We start from the raw sequence: 15705 nt of genomic DNA, 5'->3' as shown, positions 1-15705 counted from the left end.
TCACGGTAGAGCCAAACCAGTAGTTTGTTTTTAGCTCACATCAAAGTGTTTGAGGACTACTGAGAACGCTGCTTGATAAAGAAGACATGGATGACGTGGGATGATGCGCGAGACAGTTTGTAAACTGACATTTTCGGACAGTTTTGCAGTAGTTTTGCAGTTGCACGCCGTTAGCTCCAAATATACGTGGCAGGCTCTTTCTGCATTCTTGGGACAAAGAGAAAAACGTAAATTCTTTGTGAGCTACTTGTGAGCAGTTGAAGGGCGCATTAGGGCTTTTTGGGTAAAGAACAGCTTGAATTCAAACAACTGTGATACTTTCTATTTATTTGTATGTGTATGCATATTTTACATCACAGTCTCCATCAGCAAAGAGGACAGAGTCATCAAGTTACAGCTCATTGACTCTGTTTTTCTGATGTTGCTGAAATGTGGAAACGACTTCCAATGAAATGACTCAGCCACTGAGACTCAAGAGTGAGACGTTCTATCTAAATACATATCAGAAATATTCATTCAACTAACCTAAAGAAAAAACACACACACGCACACACACAAAAAAAAACCTTCTTGGCACATTTAAGCATTCAGCTGCAGCTGACAGCCTTCAGTTCACTCAACTGGCGCGTATGGGATTTCAGTCACATGATAACAGGTAAAGTCCAGCACTTGAGAGGAAGCCCGAGATGGCAGTTGAAGGCTGACAGCTCCGTGATCAAGTGGATCTTGTGCTGAAACATCGAAGTCAGTGGTGGTCCCTCCCTCACGCTCAAACTAATTTCAGTGGGGAAACTTTCAGAACAACCTTGTTTTGTTTTTGTTTGTTTGTTGTTGTTTTTTTCTAATTTGACAAGCAGGAGCAAACTCTACCAGCAGGCTAACCAGTGGTGCATTCACAGGGAGTGTTTGTGTGGATGTGTCAGTCAAAAGAAGGAAACACCAATTATCTATTGGCACTTCTCTGCAGCTAATTCATCTATGGGCACGCCAGATCACCGAAAGACTGTAGTTCCGAGGTTATTAGCAAGGACGGCCCCCTGAATATGTGAGAAGTCACCAATATTTCTGTGTTAAACAAAATAGACTGCTTTCTTGAACAGAAACCTTTAACAGGAACATTATAGGAACATTTATGCAACATGTCCTATTCCCAGCCTCAACAATCTTAAGGGAAAGTTACATAATGTGCATTTCTTTAGTTTTTTTCTTCTGCCTGCTGATTAGCCCAAAAAATCTAAAATCTGATTCTTGTCTTCTTTTTGAACATTTCACCATCTGAATAATAATTACAATTTATCATACGGATAGATAAATTAAGCTTCTCAATTTAAAAACTGCAGCCTCTTCACTCTGTATTTCCTGCAGACTAAATGAATGCGAATTAATGATTTATTTTTGGAGGATTTCCCACTGTCCCACTTACGAAACAAGTGCACTTTCATATTAAGAGAACAACACCTTCAGCACTCCCTCTTCTAGCCAAGTGTGTGTTCTGGAGATCTAAATCAGGCTGCTACTGTGAGTTTTCAACACAAATAGCCTCTCTGCTGAGTCTTGGCCTGCTGGCATGGGGACAATCTGGAATTTGGCTCCGAGGATCTAAACTTACTCATCTGTGTATGGGCTATGACAATGTTTTCAATCTCATAAAATTTAAATACAGGAGAGATGAGGGTTGGCAATTGCTTTTGGGCTGCATTTAAAATTAATTATTTCTGGATAAACGATTGAAACTTGAGAATCTGTAACCCGGCTTGTTTGTAATTGGTTTTATTGTTTGATATCGGCTGTTTTTACTTACTTAAGCTTTTATCACTTTACACCTCTGTGATTTTACCTTGACTGATGATTAGACCAGGTTTTACCAAGTTAAAACTATTGTCCCGTTATTATATTTTAACGTCTCAAGGTAACTGCCGCACTCAGTGTTAATTTGAGGACTTCAATGCACGTCTACGTTGGAATGCGGTTTGTTATGTGATGCAGCAGCTTTGACTTAAAGCACGTAAGAGACAATTAAGTTTCCCTTAACTTATTTTAGCAGAAAAGTGAGGAAGAAGTTTTCAAGTTCAAACAACAATGTGTCAATAACTGTCCAGCAAAAATACTTCTACTACTACTACTAATAATAATACTTATAATAATAAAAGTGGATGTCCTATGTTTGTATCTCCTGTGACTTTCTTCTCTTATAGTATAAGTTCCCATATTTCTAAAATAAAAATTTTAAAAAATGAGTATTTCTTTTAAACTATAAAAAAGAGACCACTGACCTGTTCCGGGTCTGTCTGGCACCAGCTCCACTTGGCCTATTTGGCGCATCATGTAGGCTGTCTTCACCTCATGACAGCTGTCTGCATCGGCTGATCTACTGCCAGCCTCCGGTACAAACACTAAAAATAACAAAATCACCCAAAACAAGTCCACGTTTTGTAAGACGGCACGGAACATCGCAACATCTCAGTCGGAGGAGGAAAGAGACAGAGGGACAGTGAGAGACGGTGGGGGGAGGCTGGATGGTTAATAGGAATCCCGAAGTGTCCCACGGTGGGTGTACCGCGCACAGCAAGTGCAGCCTGAGACTGGCTGGAGCCCCCCGACAGGCTCAGCCCTCCCTGACTCCCCCTTACTCCGGGTTTAATTACTTAATTGACATGTGCATCCATAGCACTCTCTACCTGAAACTATCAAATAAACCAAAGGCGACGAACTTTCAAGATAAATGAAACAGCCAATTTTCAAGCAGCTCTAGTCGTTATTTGATCACATGCACTAAACTTCTACTTCACAACTTTTTAATAAAGCCATTCATCGGTTGCTAAGCTATGAGAAATTCAGTCGAAAACCTGGTTGAGTAGCATGGAACATGGGCACCCTCTGCTGGTCACTAAGAGGCATAGCAGTTTTTAAATTAACTAATTATTAACCAATTCAATTAACCAATTTGGGATTTTGCAAGTTCCTTTTTTCATGTCCCCGAACCTCCACAAGCGGCGCCTCTGGAGAAGATAAGTATTAAAATGACCTCGGTAATGGAAGTTCTTCGTGGTTAATTTTTTTCAGACCTTTTCAAGTGACCGCCTCACGTGGTTCCAGATCACGACGCTGCGGCGGGAACGTTGGTCTTCTTATTCATTTCATTGAGGGGAGTTGAGAAACTTGGTGCCGGGCTTAACTAAACTAGAAACCCAGGCTGGCGTCCCGCGACAGCAGCCGGTCGGTCGTTGAGGTGGTGGTAGTACAGCGCCAGAAAGCTGTTATTCTCCACCAGCAAATAAACAACAGAAGAAGAAGAAGAAGAAGAAGAAGAAGAAGAAGAAGAAGAAGAAGAAATCCCTCCCAGGAAGTAGCTATGTACTGTTAGCATTCCGCGTCTCAGGTCACCCGCTACAGCTCAACGGTCACCCACGGCAGTAGGTCACCTGTTCTGGCTATATTTACTAAGATTCACTCAATATATAGATCCAACGTAAAGTACACAGTCGATGACTTTGTTTGTTTTACTAACAGTAAACATTGGTGTTTTTTTCAGGGCTGAAATATCGGGGAGAATCGCTGCTAACATCATTAGTTAACTAAGCTAACGTTACCACCTAGCACAAGGACTTCCGGGGGTTAACCTATAAAAAAAAAAGCACAAAAAAAGCAATGCTTTCTCGTATGTTATACTCCCTCCTTAACAAGCTCCATGTCGTTGAGAAGCTGGCAGAGTCTCGGCCGATCCGCAGGGCTGCTCAGATTACAGCCTTCGCCATCACCAAGGCTCAGATAGCCGGACGGGACGCCTCGGAGCGGGTCCTGAAGTCCCAGACTTTGCGGCAGGTACGACAGGAGGCAGGAAAGGTGCCCGGGGACCTGGAAGATGTGGGTAAACGACTCCGGAGAGTGCGAGAGACATTTGTGAATGAAGTGAAGGAGGGATTGAAAGATGGCTCCAGGCGGATAAAGAAGTGAGGTCATATTATAATGAATTTGATAAAGACTATAAACGTTTTGGTGAAAGGGATGTGTCGTTGGGATCTCATCGTAACCAGGCTGCCCACTGAACAGATGCATACGTCAGAGAGGGTGAAGAAATCCACCCGGGAAAGACACGGAGGTCCCTCCTGCAGACCCTCACTCAGTAAAACCAGAACCCCCCCCCCCCTTCCCCCCTTGTCTTAGATCACATGGACATTTAAATGGCAAAAATCCTCTCCTCACATGTTGGCTGAAGTTTTGTGATTTAAGAGGGGGAGTCAACTAATTAATGTCTGGAACATCTGTGTCTGAATCCCTGCACCAAAGCAGTAAGCTTCCTGTACCTTCACTTGTCAAAGGGGGCGGGGGGGGGGGGGCATGATCTAAACAAAGGAAATGCATGAATGAATGTTTGTTTTGCTGTGTCTAAATAAAGAGAATAATTTATGACACAAACTCACTTGATATGACATGAATGTTATTGGAGCAGCGTTTTAAACAACTATAGAAATGACCCGTTCATCACATCAGGCCGTCTTGCTGCATAGAAATTTATTTAATTCAAAACAAGCACAGAAAACAGCCGAAGACAGCAGTTTGATGTAGCAATACTTATGCAGACTCGCTGGCCTGGCAACTAAATATTAGTTACATGTTATATCATTTCACATAGAAATAAAATCTGTTTGGAAGAAGAGTATCATTGGTTTCTGACAGCATGAGTCAGTACATATACACTGATATGGCATCTGAACTTCATATAAAAATAAATCTCTGAGCATAAGAAAACACATCCAATCAACATTTGAGAACAGGACAAGATGGAGCAGCAGGAGGTACAGTAGATCCGACACGCAGGCTTCTGAAGGACACTTCTAAGGTGAGTTGTTGGGCTTCAAGAACAGAGGAGAATATGTCAGGTTCGTTATGGTCTCCCTTAAACAATTCTAATCTCTTCGCTGCATTTTATTCACCTGAATCTGCTGCATGATGAACAATATTGAGACATTTTCTCTTAAAAGTCAAATTACAAATAAACCAGCTTGAAATTCAACAAAGAAATTTAAGCAAAAACAAAATTTAAAGCCTGTTGTCTTGACAAACTTTGACTTGTTCGTAACTTACGTTCTGTTTTCAACCTATTGAGAAAATGCAAAAAGTGATTCGTTTGTTAATGGCTGACGGGTGGCGGGAACGCCGGCCACCCACCCAAGTTTTGAATGTTCGGCTGCTAACAGGAGCAGATGGGTTGAAATAAATGAACAGAATTATTGATCTATCTGACCATTTCAGTATTTGGGCTCATGAAGGAAACAGACAGCCGTCCATCATCCACAGCTCAGTACGGAGGACATAACTAGAGGACAGTGTTCACTAGAACAGAAATCTGATTGGTAAATCCACGCGAGGCCTATCCAGTGTGTAACTAGTAGTCATTAGCAGTAGTTGTTGGTTTTAGTCAAAGTTGTAATTTTCTCCTGCAGGTATGTCTCTGTTATATATGTTATACCATACAACTGAGACAAAGGAAAATGTTATTCCCTCTTAGGGCAACATAAAATACATGAATACATTTTTTTCCCTCTTGAATCTCTCATTATTTATCACAGTTTAGCGTCATCGTTTTTGTTTTGTTTTTTTGCATTTTCCTGCTAACAGACAACAAATGGTTCGGAGAACATTGCCTCTTTGGCACCGACAGCGATGACACGAAGAAAACAGTCCAGATCTCCAAAACCTTTACGTCGAAACCTGGATGTAAAATTCTCCACAGTTGTTTACAAATGAATAAAAGTGTTGCTCTGTTTTGTTAATTTAAGTGTGACCCTTTACAGAGAAGAGTTTATGAAGACTAATAGTTCAGGTAAAAAAAAAAAAAAAAGAGGGGGGGGGGGTTCACTTTTTCTGTGGCAAATTATACCTGTTCGTCACATGGGGTTAAAAATCAGATTGTCTGTTCCTGTGTAAAACAACTGAGAAGACAGAGAGGTACCAACCACTAGAGCAATGTAACAGGTGGCAGCATACGCACTGATATGGCAGCTCACCCTCAGTAAACAAAGCGGCACCGCTCTTCCTTCTCCGTCACAAGTGCTTCATTTGCTTCAACACTAGCGCTGTTAAAACCAGTATCTTAAAACAGCATCCAATTACATAAATACGATGCAATCACCAAGAGGGATGGGTTAACCCGGATTGTGCCGAGGCTAAGGGCTGGGTAATTCAACAGCAGTCAGGGTACTTAAAGTCTGTAGACACTGGTGTGAATAAAGGCAGGAAGAGAGAGAACAGGTGGGAGAAAGGAGGTGAGGTATTAGGAAAAGAGAAAAGGAGGAAGGAAAGGAGCTGGAGAAGACGCTGGTTCTTCACATCCAGAAGTTGGTCAGTATGCAGCTGAGCAGCGCCACCGCGAGCAACCGTAGAGAGGAAATCACTGGAAGACGGGGAGACATAGTAAAATATTAGAGGGGGAAATCAACTGTGAAATATCTGCTGCCTTTTCAAAGGTGGATACCTGAGATAATTAGTGAGTTATGCTAAAGTCCACATCTGATCGATTTATGGTTCTTTCATCAGCCACTCCAATTATTTTCCTGTCTATCCCATGACCACTCATGATTCCTGATGCAGTCTTACAGAGTCGCGATCAAAGCCCCACAAACAAGCCAAAGATGTCTTTAAAGTACTCACCAGTGGATGTCTTGTGATCACAAATATATTTTTCCTAATATATTACTTGTTCATTACTTCAGAATACAAAAAAAATACCAGGCACACACTTTGAGGTTGAGGCTGATGGCGACCGACCGCTTACATCAGCAAAACTATTGTTTACAAACTCTCAAATACATCTTCTGGGATAATCCATGTAAAATCCACTGGATATTTGTGAATGGATGTGGTCCAGATTGCTTATGAAAATGTGGGGAATGATTCAGTCCAGTTTACGCTCTCGTCCAAGTTTCCTAATATTCATCGGCTGAACTGTGATGGATTAGTGGACTGTAGGGATTGTTAGAAACAATGTAATGCATTTTTACCTGCACTCGATGAGCTACACTCCATTTCGACCAGTGAGTCAAGGTAACCCTGGCCCAGCCATGTCTGGTAGGTCTTTCTGTCACCAACGGCCACCAGACGAACGGTGGAGTCTTTGAAGATGAGATCTGTGCCCTTGTAAGCCTGTGAATCGAACATCCTGAAACCTGAGCCCGTGTCGCTGCCAAAGTAATTCTACAGAGAAACAACGGGAGAGATGTGGAGGAAGACCCAAGGTGAACAACGGCTCAGGCTGATTAAAGCAACAAAATGTAGCTGTTGCAACAGCTGCCTCAGGTGGTCGCTACACGACGCGAGAACCCATAATCCAATTCACAATATTTTACCCTCTATTGTATCTTTATAATGATGTTTCCCCCGCCTGTATTTTCAGCCGCTTGTATCAGTTGTGACCCATATTTCGTGACCTTAGCTGAGAATCGGATTGATTGACTGACTGTTGGATCGAGATTTCGTCGCAAAGATGCTGTAAAAGAAACACAAAATTGCTCCCAGTTCTTTGATTCATAGTCGCCTCACTCCAGAGCAGGAACCTCTTGAAATCCCACAACTTTTGGGAAATGCAGTGCTACGTGACTTTTAAGTGGTAACAACTCGCACTGAGGGACCGATTTGAACTAAAACATTCATGCTTAGCACCTGTGCATGGTCCAGAAGTCCATAAACCGCATGGATGTTGGTGTCTGGCCGCACCATTACAGCATGGGAGGGGACTCTAGCCAGATTGCAGTATTTGTACTGCTTGACCTCAGCCTTGGTGCCCTGGGAACAGAGCAGCTGGAAATCTGTGGACAGCAGATCATTTGTCCATGATTCTGCTGAGTTACCTGAAGAAAGACAAAACGAAATGGTTAAGTGCACCAGGGGAGCTCTGTGATCGGGAGCTTTTTATACTGCAGTTACTTTCTTTACCATCTGTGTTTTGGAAGACAGTAGAGTGCTTGACAAAGGCCACATCTCCCTCTCCCCGGGCCAGACACCTGAACAGACCGACAGACAGTTAGAGGCAAAAGGTGCAACATGTCACTCTAGAGAATTATGGATGTTTCCAGCTACAGTTTTTAGTACCTGAAAGCACCGTCATATCCGTCAAACAGGTCTTTTCCCTTCTCACATTTGTTCTGCCCTGAGATGTCTCCCATACACAGAGCACACAGGTTGCTGGGTAAACCTGGTTGGTTGGCGCCTGGTACGCAGCTCTGCTTGAAGAAGCCTCCCACCGCTAAGCACCATGGGGGACAGGACAGAGTTGGTCAGGAAAAATCAGTAGAAGAGCTTGCTCATGTTGGACGGAAAGGTCAAGTTACTCATCATGATGTATAATATCATCTGTGGCTCTGGATGCACTTTGTCCAGTTTGATGACAGCAGGGTGATCTCAACATGTGTTAAATACCGAAGGGGTGACACTTTTTAGAAACTTCATCTTTTTCTCTCTCTCTCTCTCTCTCTCTCTAAATCACCAAAGTCACAGAGGTAAAAAAAAACCTGTTCATACTCTCCACAGAGAAGAAGACTGTCAGTCAAATCGTTGGAACCATCTGAGGTCGACTCACCACGAGCAAGCAGGTAGGGAACCAATCGAATCTGCTCCTGTAGAAGCCTTAAGTGTGTAGGAAATCAGCCCTGTTTTTAGGTAATTTTCAATTTCACAAAGAATTACTGGATTACCCACAATCCCACAGCGTACCAGCCACACGTCTGAACACGAGCCGAACTTGGCTGCAGAAATATTCAACATTTTCAAATGAGAAATGTTGATTGATATTTGGTTATTATATGTTTTCTGGCGTCAGTTATAAGTTAGCTAGCAACAAAAACAAGAAACTTCATTCCCTTAAACAGTGAGGTGTTGTAAGTATTATTTTCAATGCCTTATTGGATGAGTAGTTCCTTTACTCCTAAAATAATTACATACGTAGCCTTGTACTTTTGCCTTTTCTCCTTTCTCCTGTTATCTTTTTGTGCTGAATGGAATGTTTAATGGTCATGACTCATCTGCTCGCTGCCCATCTTGGTTCCTGCAGTAAATTACTGTATATGAATACATTTGCTGACATCTCAAAGAAGGAGTTGAATGATAAATGTACTTCTGAAGCCAGAGCTGAAGGTGGGCCGTCCCTGTTGGTCTCTATGTGGGGTTAAACTGGAATTTCTGCACTGAAGGAACTCCAGCTCACACCAACCTTGGGGTATCTGACACTGTTTAGGGGTAATCAGGCCTTTCTCTATCAGCGTTGCTACGGGAACATTCCATCCTGCTGTGCGACCCAATCCGGTGTGACAGGAGCTGCGGCCTCGTAGGTCATCAAGGTTTTGGATGTCCAGGCTACTCTTTTTCACCACCGCGACTGCATAGTACATGGAACCATCACGATCCTCTGGAAGAACGAAACAATGTCGGTGTCTGTGTCGTCCTTTCACTAGTTGTGTTCCAGTGTGTCCCTCTTTGTTTTACCTGTATAGCTCTCTCCAGTGGTGGGGACCAAGCCGTAGTCTTTGCCTGCTGTGAAGATATAGCCTCCATCTAGAGTGATGGCATCCGCCTGGTTGTTCTGCAAAATTTGATCCATTGATATAGAATATAAAAAAAGAAAAGTGCAGGTGTCATAAAAAAACAACAACACTGAGATCAAGCACATTCAGAACATTGTTTCATTCTCAAATCAAAGTGTTTGTAGAGGATTAAAAAGACATTTTTCCTTTAATCTTATTAGGATATGTATTAACTCCGTGTAAGAAAGCTTTTCTGTAACCTTGATTTTCTTCATGCAGTCAACCACAGAGTCCCCATAGACACATTTGATGAGCGGAGTCAGACCCTTTGTTTGGAATGCATAGCCCATGTCAGCACACTTCTGCTGCTCACCGCTGGAAACCACACACCATCTCAGGTCACGACCTATTTAGACAGACAGACAGACAGACAGACAGACAGATAGATAGATAGATAGATAGATAGATAGATAGATAGATAGATAGATAGATAGATAGATAGATAGATAGAAGGATGGATGGATGGATGGATGGATAGATGGATTACCTGGAGGTTTACAGTCCATGGCACTGACGGCACTATAATACAAGTGGCCCATCCATTCCTTGGGGTCATTTGAATCCACTCTCTGAAACATGGTGGACATCTCAGAGAAGAGCACCGTTCCTCCCCCGTAAGATGCAGAGGAGAACATTTCAAAACCGGACTTCTCCTGTGGACAGGAAGTTAACATCACCATCTCACCAATCATGTCTCACATTGTTGAGTGTTCAGTGATTAAAAGATCCACCTGATTGTTCAATATTGTCAAGGATGGCAACCAATATGCCCTCTTGAATAGAGGCATGCAAAGTGAACTTTAATGATGCACTATTGGTTCAGAAGAAGAGGTTTTGTTCACGGGGACGTACCATTCCCTCTATCAGCATGTTGTAAACCACCGAGGGAGTGATGTCATTGCGGACCACAATGCCTCGAAATGGGACACGGACCAGATGGCATCTCCTCCAGTCCGTGACTGGAGCTCTGGTACCATCACGACACAACAGCTCGTACTGTGTTGGGTCAACTGTTGGAAGCCAGCCGGAGCCCAGACATGGTGGAGAGCAAACAAACATTCTGACCCAACAGGTTCCTCACTGACTGATGTCAACTTATGTCTGACTGTCCAGCTTTTTACCTCCAGGGGTTTCCAAGACTGTGGTGTGTTTGATGAAGGCCACCTCCCCTGCATCTTCAACCAGACACCTACAAACACACACACACACACACAAGAATAACAATAATAAAACAAAAACACACAAGCGTTGAAAACCTCACAGTAGTCAGAAAGTTCCTCAATACATTAGGAACCTTCACTGTAATCAGCAAAGGCGTTTTTGTGTAATCCTGCTCGCATCAAAAGATGTAAAAACATACAATTTGCCTGTATCAAAAAACGACAGTTATGATTGACGTGGAAATCATGTAGCAATCATAGCTCATGATTTCCACTTTCTTAAAACTTTTGTTCAGATTTTTACATTTCTCTCACTTTTTGAAAAACAAAAAAAAAGTGAAGTAGAAAATAACTTTACTCCATTCTTAAAGTAAATGTCTCATGTATGTCCCATGAACTCTGAAACTCATATCAGAGTTTGAGAGTTTTGCTCAAGTCTCTCCTCATCTTTGCTCATCATTTATCATGAAATTATGATAGGCAAACATAGGGTTGAGTGTGCGTTACCTGAAAGCTCCTTCGTAGCTGTAGTACTGCTCCTGGTTGCTCTTCTCACAGACGTGGTTTCCCATCCTGTCTCCTACACACAGCTGACACAGAGACGCAGGGTCACCAGGCTCAGTTGCTCCGGGGACACAGCTACCATTGAAGAAGTTTCCCACAGCTGATCACACACACACACACGCACGCACGCACGCACGCACGCACGCACGCACGCACGCACGCACAAATATGTATGTTTAGATAAGTCAGTTATGAGGTGTTTACATGGATGAAAATGTGAATGACACACATCACTCTCAGATAAGCGCTATCACCACGGTATAAATGGAGATAAGTACATTATGTGTTTCTTACCCTTTGAGATTTCACAGCCCATCACAGACATGTAGCCCTGATCGATGAAGTATCCGATGGGCATATTCCAGCCTGCTGTCCGGCCTTTACCGGTGTGGCAGCTCCTTTTCCCTTCCAGGTTGTTGATGTTGATGCCAGAATTGGACTTTTTCACCACAGCAACAGCAAAGTAGGAGGCACCAGTAACTACGGCAACGGTCACAGCACAAGGGTTAACGGCACGTGCCACTGGTACAGGTACAAGTGCCATAACACTGTATATAACTCTGGAAACAGTGAGGTCAAAGTTCAGTACAGAGATTATAATCTGGGTCACACAATTTATACAGAGCTCTATTGGGGTTATTTGAAGTGATTAAAGATGAGAAAACATGATAAAGCAGTGCTAATAGACAAATATCATAAATATTTATCAATCATCATCCCAAGCAATATAAAGTTAGAGTGATAAATATTCTTGAGTTGAGGAACTCCAACATTCTGTTACTTAAAGGTTGACCAGCATGTCAGTCATATCATGACGTTTAGATGTAATACAAGTTAAATAATACTTCTTGTCTGATTCATAATCTGATACAAACGGCTTCTTTTACCATCATCATTTGTCCCTCTGCTTCTTGATGGACTTTTCCTTGTTAGTAAGGACATTCAAATTTCCTTCTTTTGACGCGACATTGAAACACACACACAGGACGAAACTGGTTCAAGATAGCAGAATACATGGAAGGAATTTTTTTTGGCCCACATCGTTCTCAGGTTAGTTCTCCTCCGGCCCACTTGTGGACATGGATGGTTTCACCTTAACTGGCTCACATGTTACCCAAGTCAAGCAGCCAAGTGATGATACTGCAGCTGAAGAAATGCTGAGCTCATATAATGGTCTTACGGTCATCCTTTGATTCGCTGGCGGCCACCTTGAAGGAAGCAGTCTTCCCCTGTTTGTAGATATCACTGCCGAACATGGACAAGGCGTCTACTTGTTTTTTCTGCAGATATGGTATACAAAAAATGTAACATATATGACAGATCCATCATGACTCATTTATAAAATCTATAGATTTTAATATGAAGAAAGATCAGGTGAGCTTGCGCAAGTTTGAAGGAGAAAATTCTGGAGAAGGAGCATCTAGTTTCTCCTGAATGAGACTGAAACTTTTCAACCTTGCTGCACCAGACAGAGATTATCAGGATTATAATAGTTGTGTGTTTTCCCTCATTCTTCAACCGCTGGTGACTCAGAATTCCTGATCATGAACTTCCCAGTCCGTGTTGTCACAAACACACCTTGCTGGGAACTTTGAGCTTTCTTGTAAGGGAATCGCCATCAAAAGGTTTACTGGAACTTTTTGTGGATCGTTTCCTTGTCAACTGATAATCCAGTTTAACGATGGGTTAACGATGCAACACAAGACATGATGCCTGTAATGATGATTTGCCAGTTCTCATTGTCAGTCTCTGACCTGAATCTTCTGAACGCACTCCTCGACTGTCACCCCGCTGACACAGCTGAGCGACGGACGGATGGCGGCCAGGGCAAAGGCCTGTGACATGGCCTGGCATTTCCGCTGTTCTGCCTGTGAGATGGTGCACCATCTGATGCTGCTCTGGCCAAACACTGTTGGGGAGAGAGAGCAGGTTGGCTCTGTTTAAAATTTCCATTTAATAACCTGTTAAAACAGACGTCAAAATCCTTCAAAAAGAATGAAAATTTAAAATTAAGCAGAGAGGGAGGACATACTGAGACAATAAACTGAGATCAGTTGGAGAAACTATGGTTGAACTGCAGTATTTGCTTACTTTTTCTTAACATATGTATCTGTCGTGTAAATCTGCTCCAGGAAAAGAAAGATCCTCCTCATGCATTTCATGTTTGGGTTTCTCTTTCTTTTTATGTTTTCTTTTTCTTGTTTTGTCTCATCAAAAAAGAAAAGTGCAGCTCAAATAAAGAGTAAAATCCAAGTGTTGTGATCAGACGTGCTGCAGGCATTTTAGTCACACTGATATAATTAAATTCACGTGTCCACATTCTGAGATTCAAGGATAAGTTGTTTTCTTCGTTAATTCGTATGATGTTTTCTTTGAGTCTTACCCGTGTGCAGTATGAGTAGCAGGGCTCCGACTGTCCTCAACATCATGGCCTTGTTCGTCCGTCTCCTCTGTGGCTGGTCAAAAGCCTGCTTTTCCCACTCTTCAACTTTATACAAAGACTCTTGCTTCAAAGTCCACCTTTTATCTTCTAGACCCTTGATCAAAGTTCTTGTGTGAAGTTCAGAGGGGTTTTTATTTTTAGTGATTTACAACCATCCCTGCTCGAGTGTTGGGTTTAAGCCTGCCTCCCTGGTGTGACACGTCTCTGCCTGGCTGCAGACCAAAGCCTGAACAGAGAGGTCTTTTACAAACAGGATCCCACCTCTACTCTCCTCTGGTGCTTTTCCACTGATGGCCTAAAGGAAAGAAGCGATTCAAGCCAATGGAGTGACCACAGAATCTACATGGTGACTCAAGACCTGTGTTTACCTGCTTTTGTTACAGAGAGACTTCAATTATTCCCCATTGATGATAGTGTGGGATACACCTGGAATAAGTGGAAAATGTCAACAATCTGCCTTCTTTGTTCAAAAGTCTCAGATCTTTCCTTCAAATACACGAGCAGAGGATTCATCATGATTTAGGATGACGTGTCAACAGGTCAAAAACACACAACAAATAGGTTGCAGCTTTGTGATATTAAAGGATCAGTCCACACAAATGAGGTTCAGCTGCACGTCACAGGGAAAACAGCTGCACAAAGATTTACTGGCACTGTGGGAGTTTTGCAAAATAAACCCTATGAATTGCATCATCACTCCTTTGTCATTTTTTCTGTAAATAATTTCAATCAAGGCAGCACAGTGGTGCAGTGGTCAGCACTGTCGCATCACAACAAGAGGGTTCTGGGTTCAGGTCCCAGCACGGGCACAGGATCTTTCTGTGTGAGTCTCCATGTTCTCCCTGTTACTGTGTGGGTTCTCTCTGGTACTCCAGCTTCCTCCCACAGTCCAAAGACATCAAGAGAGGACGAGGCTGATTGATACTCTAAATTGACCGTAGGTGTGACTGTGAGTGTGAATGGTTGTCTGTCTCTATGTGTTGGCCCTGTGATGGACTGGTGACCTGTCCAGGGTGAACCCCGCCTCTTGCATCAGTGCTTCCCGACACTCACAGTACCCTGTAGTACTGCAAAGAACGCAGCAGTAGCAGGTTACTGCAACTTCTGTCAACTAGTAAAATAAGAAAGGTCCATTCACCTCGGGTCCCTCCTCTGAGCTTTATTTTGACAATAAAAGTGAGATTTCAAGCTTTACTTCTGCTTTTGAACATTTTGGATGTTCCCAGCCTCCGTTCTCGATGGAAACTATCAACCCGACAGGATATCCGGATAAATGATTATGGTCATAAATGATTTCTGCAAACATCTGTTAAGACACAGGAAGGAAACCTGACCTTATCGCTTTTATGATCCCTTTTTTTATCTTACAGGTTTTGGTGTTGTCGTCTTATTCAGTACATTGTTCTGTGTTCGTCACTAAATCAGGTTTCAGCTTCCCACATTAGCCAGTCACATGTAAACTCATTTTGTTTGTTTTAAATGTGATAAATCAAAGAGACGGATTGATTTGGTGACATTTACGATGCTGGGAGCAGGCCGTCGGTGGCTGAGCGCGGAGGGTGACGGCTTGATGTTAGTTTCCCCTCCCAGCATGCTCAGCGCATTAGCTGTCGCCACTGCCTGTTTGTTCAAAATGAGAACGTTCTGAGCTGTGCATGGAGTGACAAGTTCGTCTGAAAATGATGAAGTTTCTGATCATCAGCTGACTGGCGAGCTGCTCGTGTGCGTGCAGCCTCAGCACCTAACTGACCAATAACTCAAATGACTTAGACAAGATGACATAAAGATAATTTGAACTACAGGTTATGTAGTTCATTCCTTCTCCATCCTGTAGATAATTATCTGCCAACTTTATACTACCTATAATTAGTGAGTGCTTACTTTGATAGGAATTTACTACAGGTAATGTACCATTATAACTAGAATATAGATCCCTGAGCCTCATGAACACCATGTTCATGTT

At 42.7% G+C, this 15705-nt stretch overlaps 3 protein-coding genes across 4 annotated transcripts in view; 1 reads left to right on the top strand and 2 right to left on the bottom strand.

The window, feature by feature from the left end:
- The window catches only part of LOC147249520 (glypican-5-like), a 47166-nt gene extending 43057 nt beyond the window's left edge, over nucleotides 1-4109 (bottom strand). Inside the window, exons 1-2 of one of the 2 annotated variants that reach the window (XM_086224303.1) lie at nucleotides 3066-4108; nucleotides 2274-2393 (exon numbers count right to left, since the gene is read on the bottom strand). In XM_086224303.1, the coding sequence (XP_086080429.1) occupies nucleotides 2274-2325 (52 nt within the window). In that variant the 5' untranslated portion in view covers nucleotides 2326-2393; nucleotides 3066-4108. Of the gene's footprint in view, nucleotides 1-2273 lie in introns of both variants that reach the window. The other variant, XM_086224302.1, reaches the window with a different exon arrangement.
- On the top strand, nucleotides 3133-4343 carry LOC147249519 (protein NCBP2AS2-like). The gene is made up of 2 exons (XM_086224304.1): nucleotides 3133-3413; nucleotides 3533-4343. The coding sequence occupies exon 2, from the start codon at nucleotides 3649-3651 to the stop codon at nucleotides 3952-3954; it is 306 nt and encodes a 101-aa protein (XP_086080430.1). The 5' UTR covers nucleotides 3133-3413; nucleotides 3533-3648; the 3' UTR covers nucleotides 3955-4343.
- A 305-nt stretch (nucleotides 4344-4648) lies between these two features.
- On the bottom strand, nucleotides 4649-13829 carry LOC147249518 (melanotransferrin-like). The gene is given in 16 exon segments (XM_086223720.1): nucleotides 4649-6394; nucleotides 7002-7194; nucleotides 7660-7847; nucleotides 7933-8000; nucleotides 8089-8242; nucleotides 9206-9476; nucleotides 9479-9574; nucleotides 9776-9921; nucleotides 10063-10228; nucleotides 10428-10585; nucleotides 10697-10764; nucleotides 11243-11399; nucleotides 11594-11779; nucleotides 12480-12579; nucleotides 13054-13208; nucleotides 13683-13829. Coding segments are annotated over 16 exon segments (2217 nt in total). The 5' UTR covers nucleotides 13726-13829; the 3' UTR covers nucleotides 4649-6326.
- Between the last annotated feature and the right edge of the window lie 1876 nt (nucleotides 13830-15705).

This window comes from Aulostomus chinensis, chromosome 14 (genome assembly GCF_037954235.1).
Source record: "Aulostomus chinensis isolate RoL2024-O1b breed Wild chromosome 14, RoL_Achi_v1.0, whole genome shotgun sequence".
Classification (NCBI taxonomy): Eukaryota; Metazoa; Chordata; class Actinopteri; order Syngnathiformes; family Aulostomidae; genus Aulostomus; species Aulostomus chinensis.
This window is presented reverse-complemented; position numbering and strand designations above follow the sequence as displayed.

What these genes read in the sequence shown, in the direction of transcription:
- LOC147249519 (XM_086224304.1), top strand. Translation starts at nt 3,649, where the DNA reads ATGCTTTCTCGTATGTTATACTCCCTCCTTAACAAGCTCCATGTCGTT.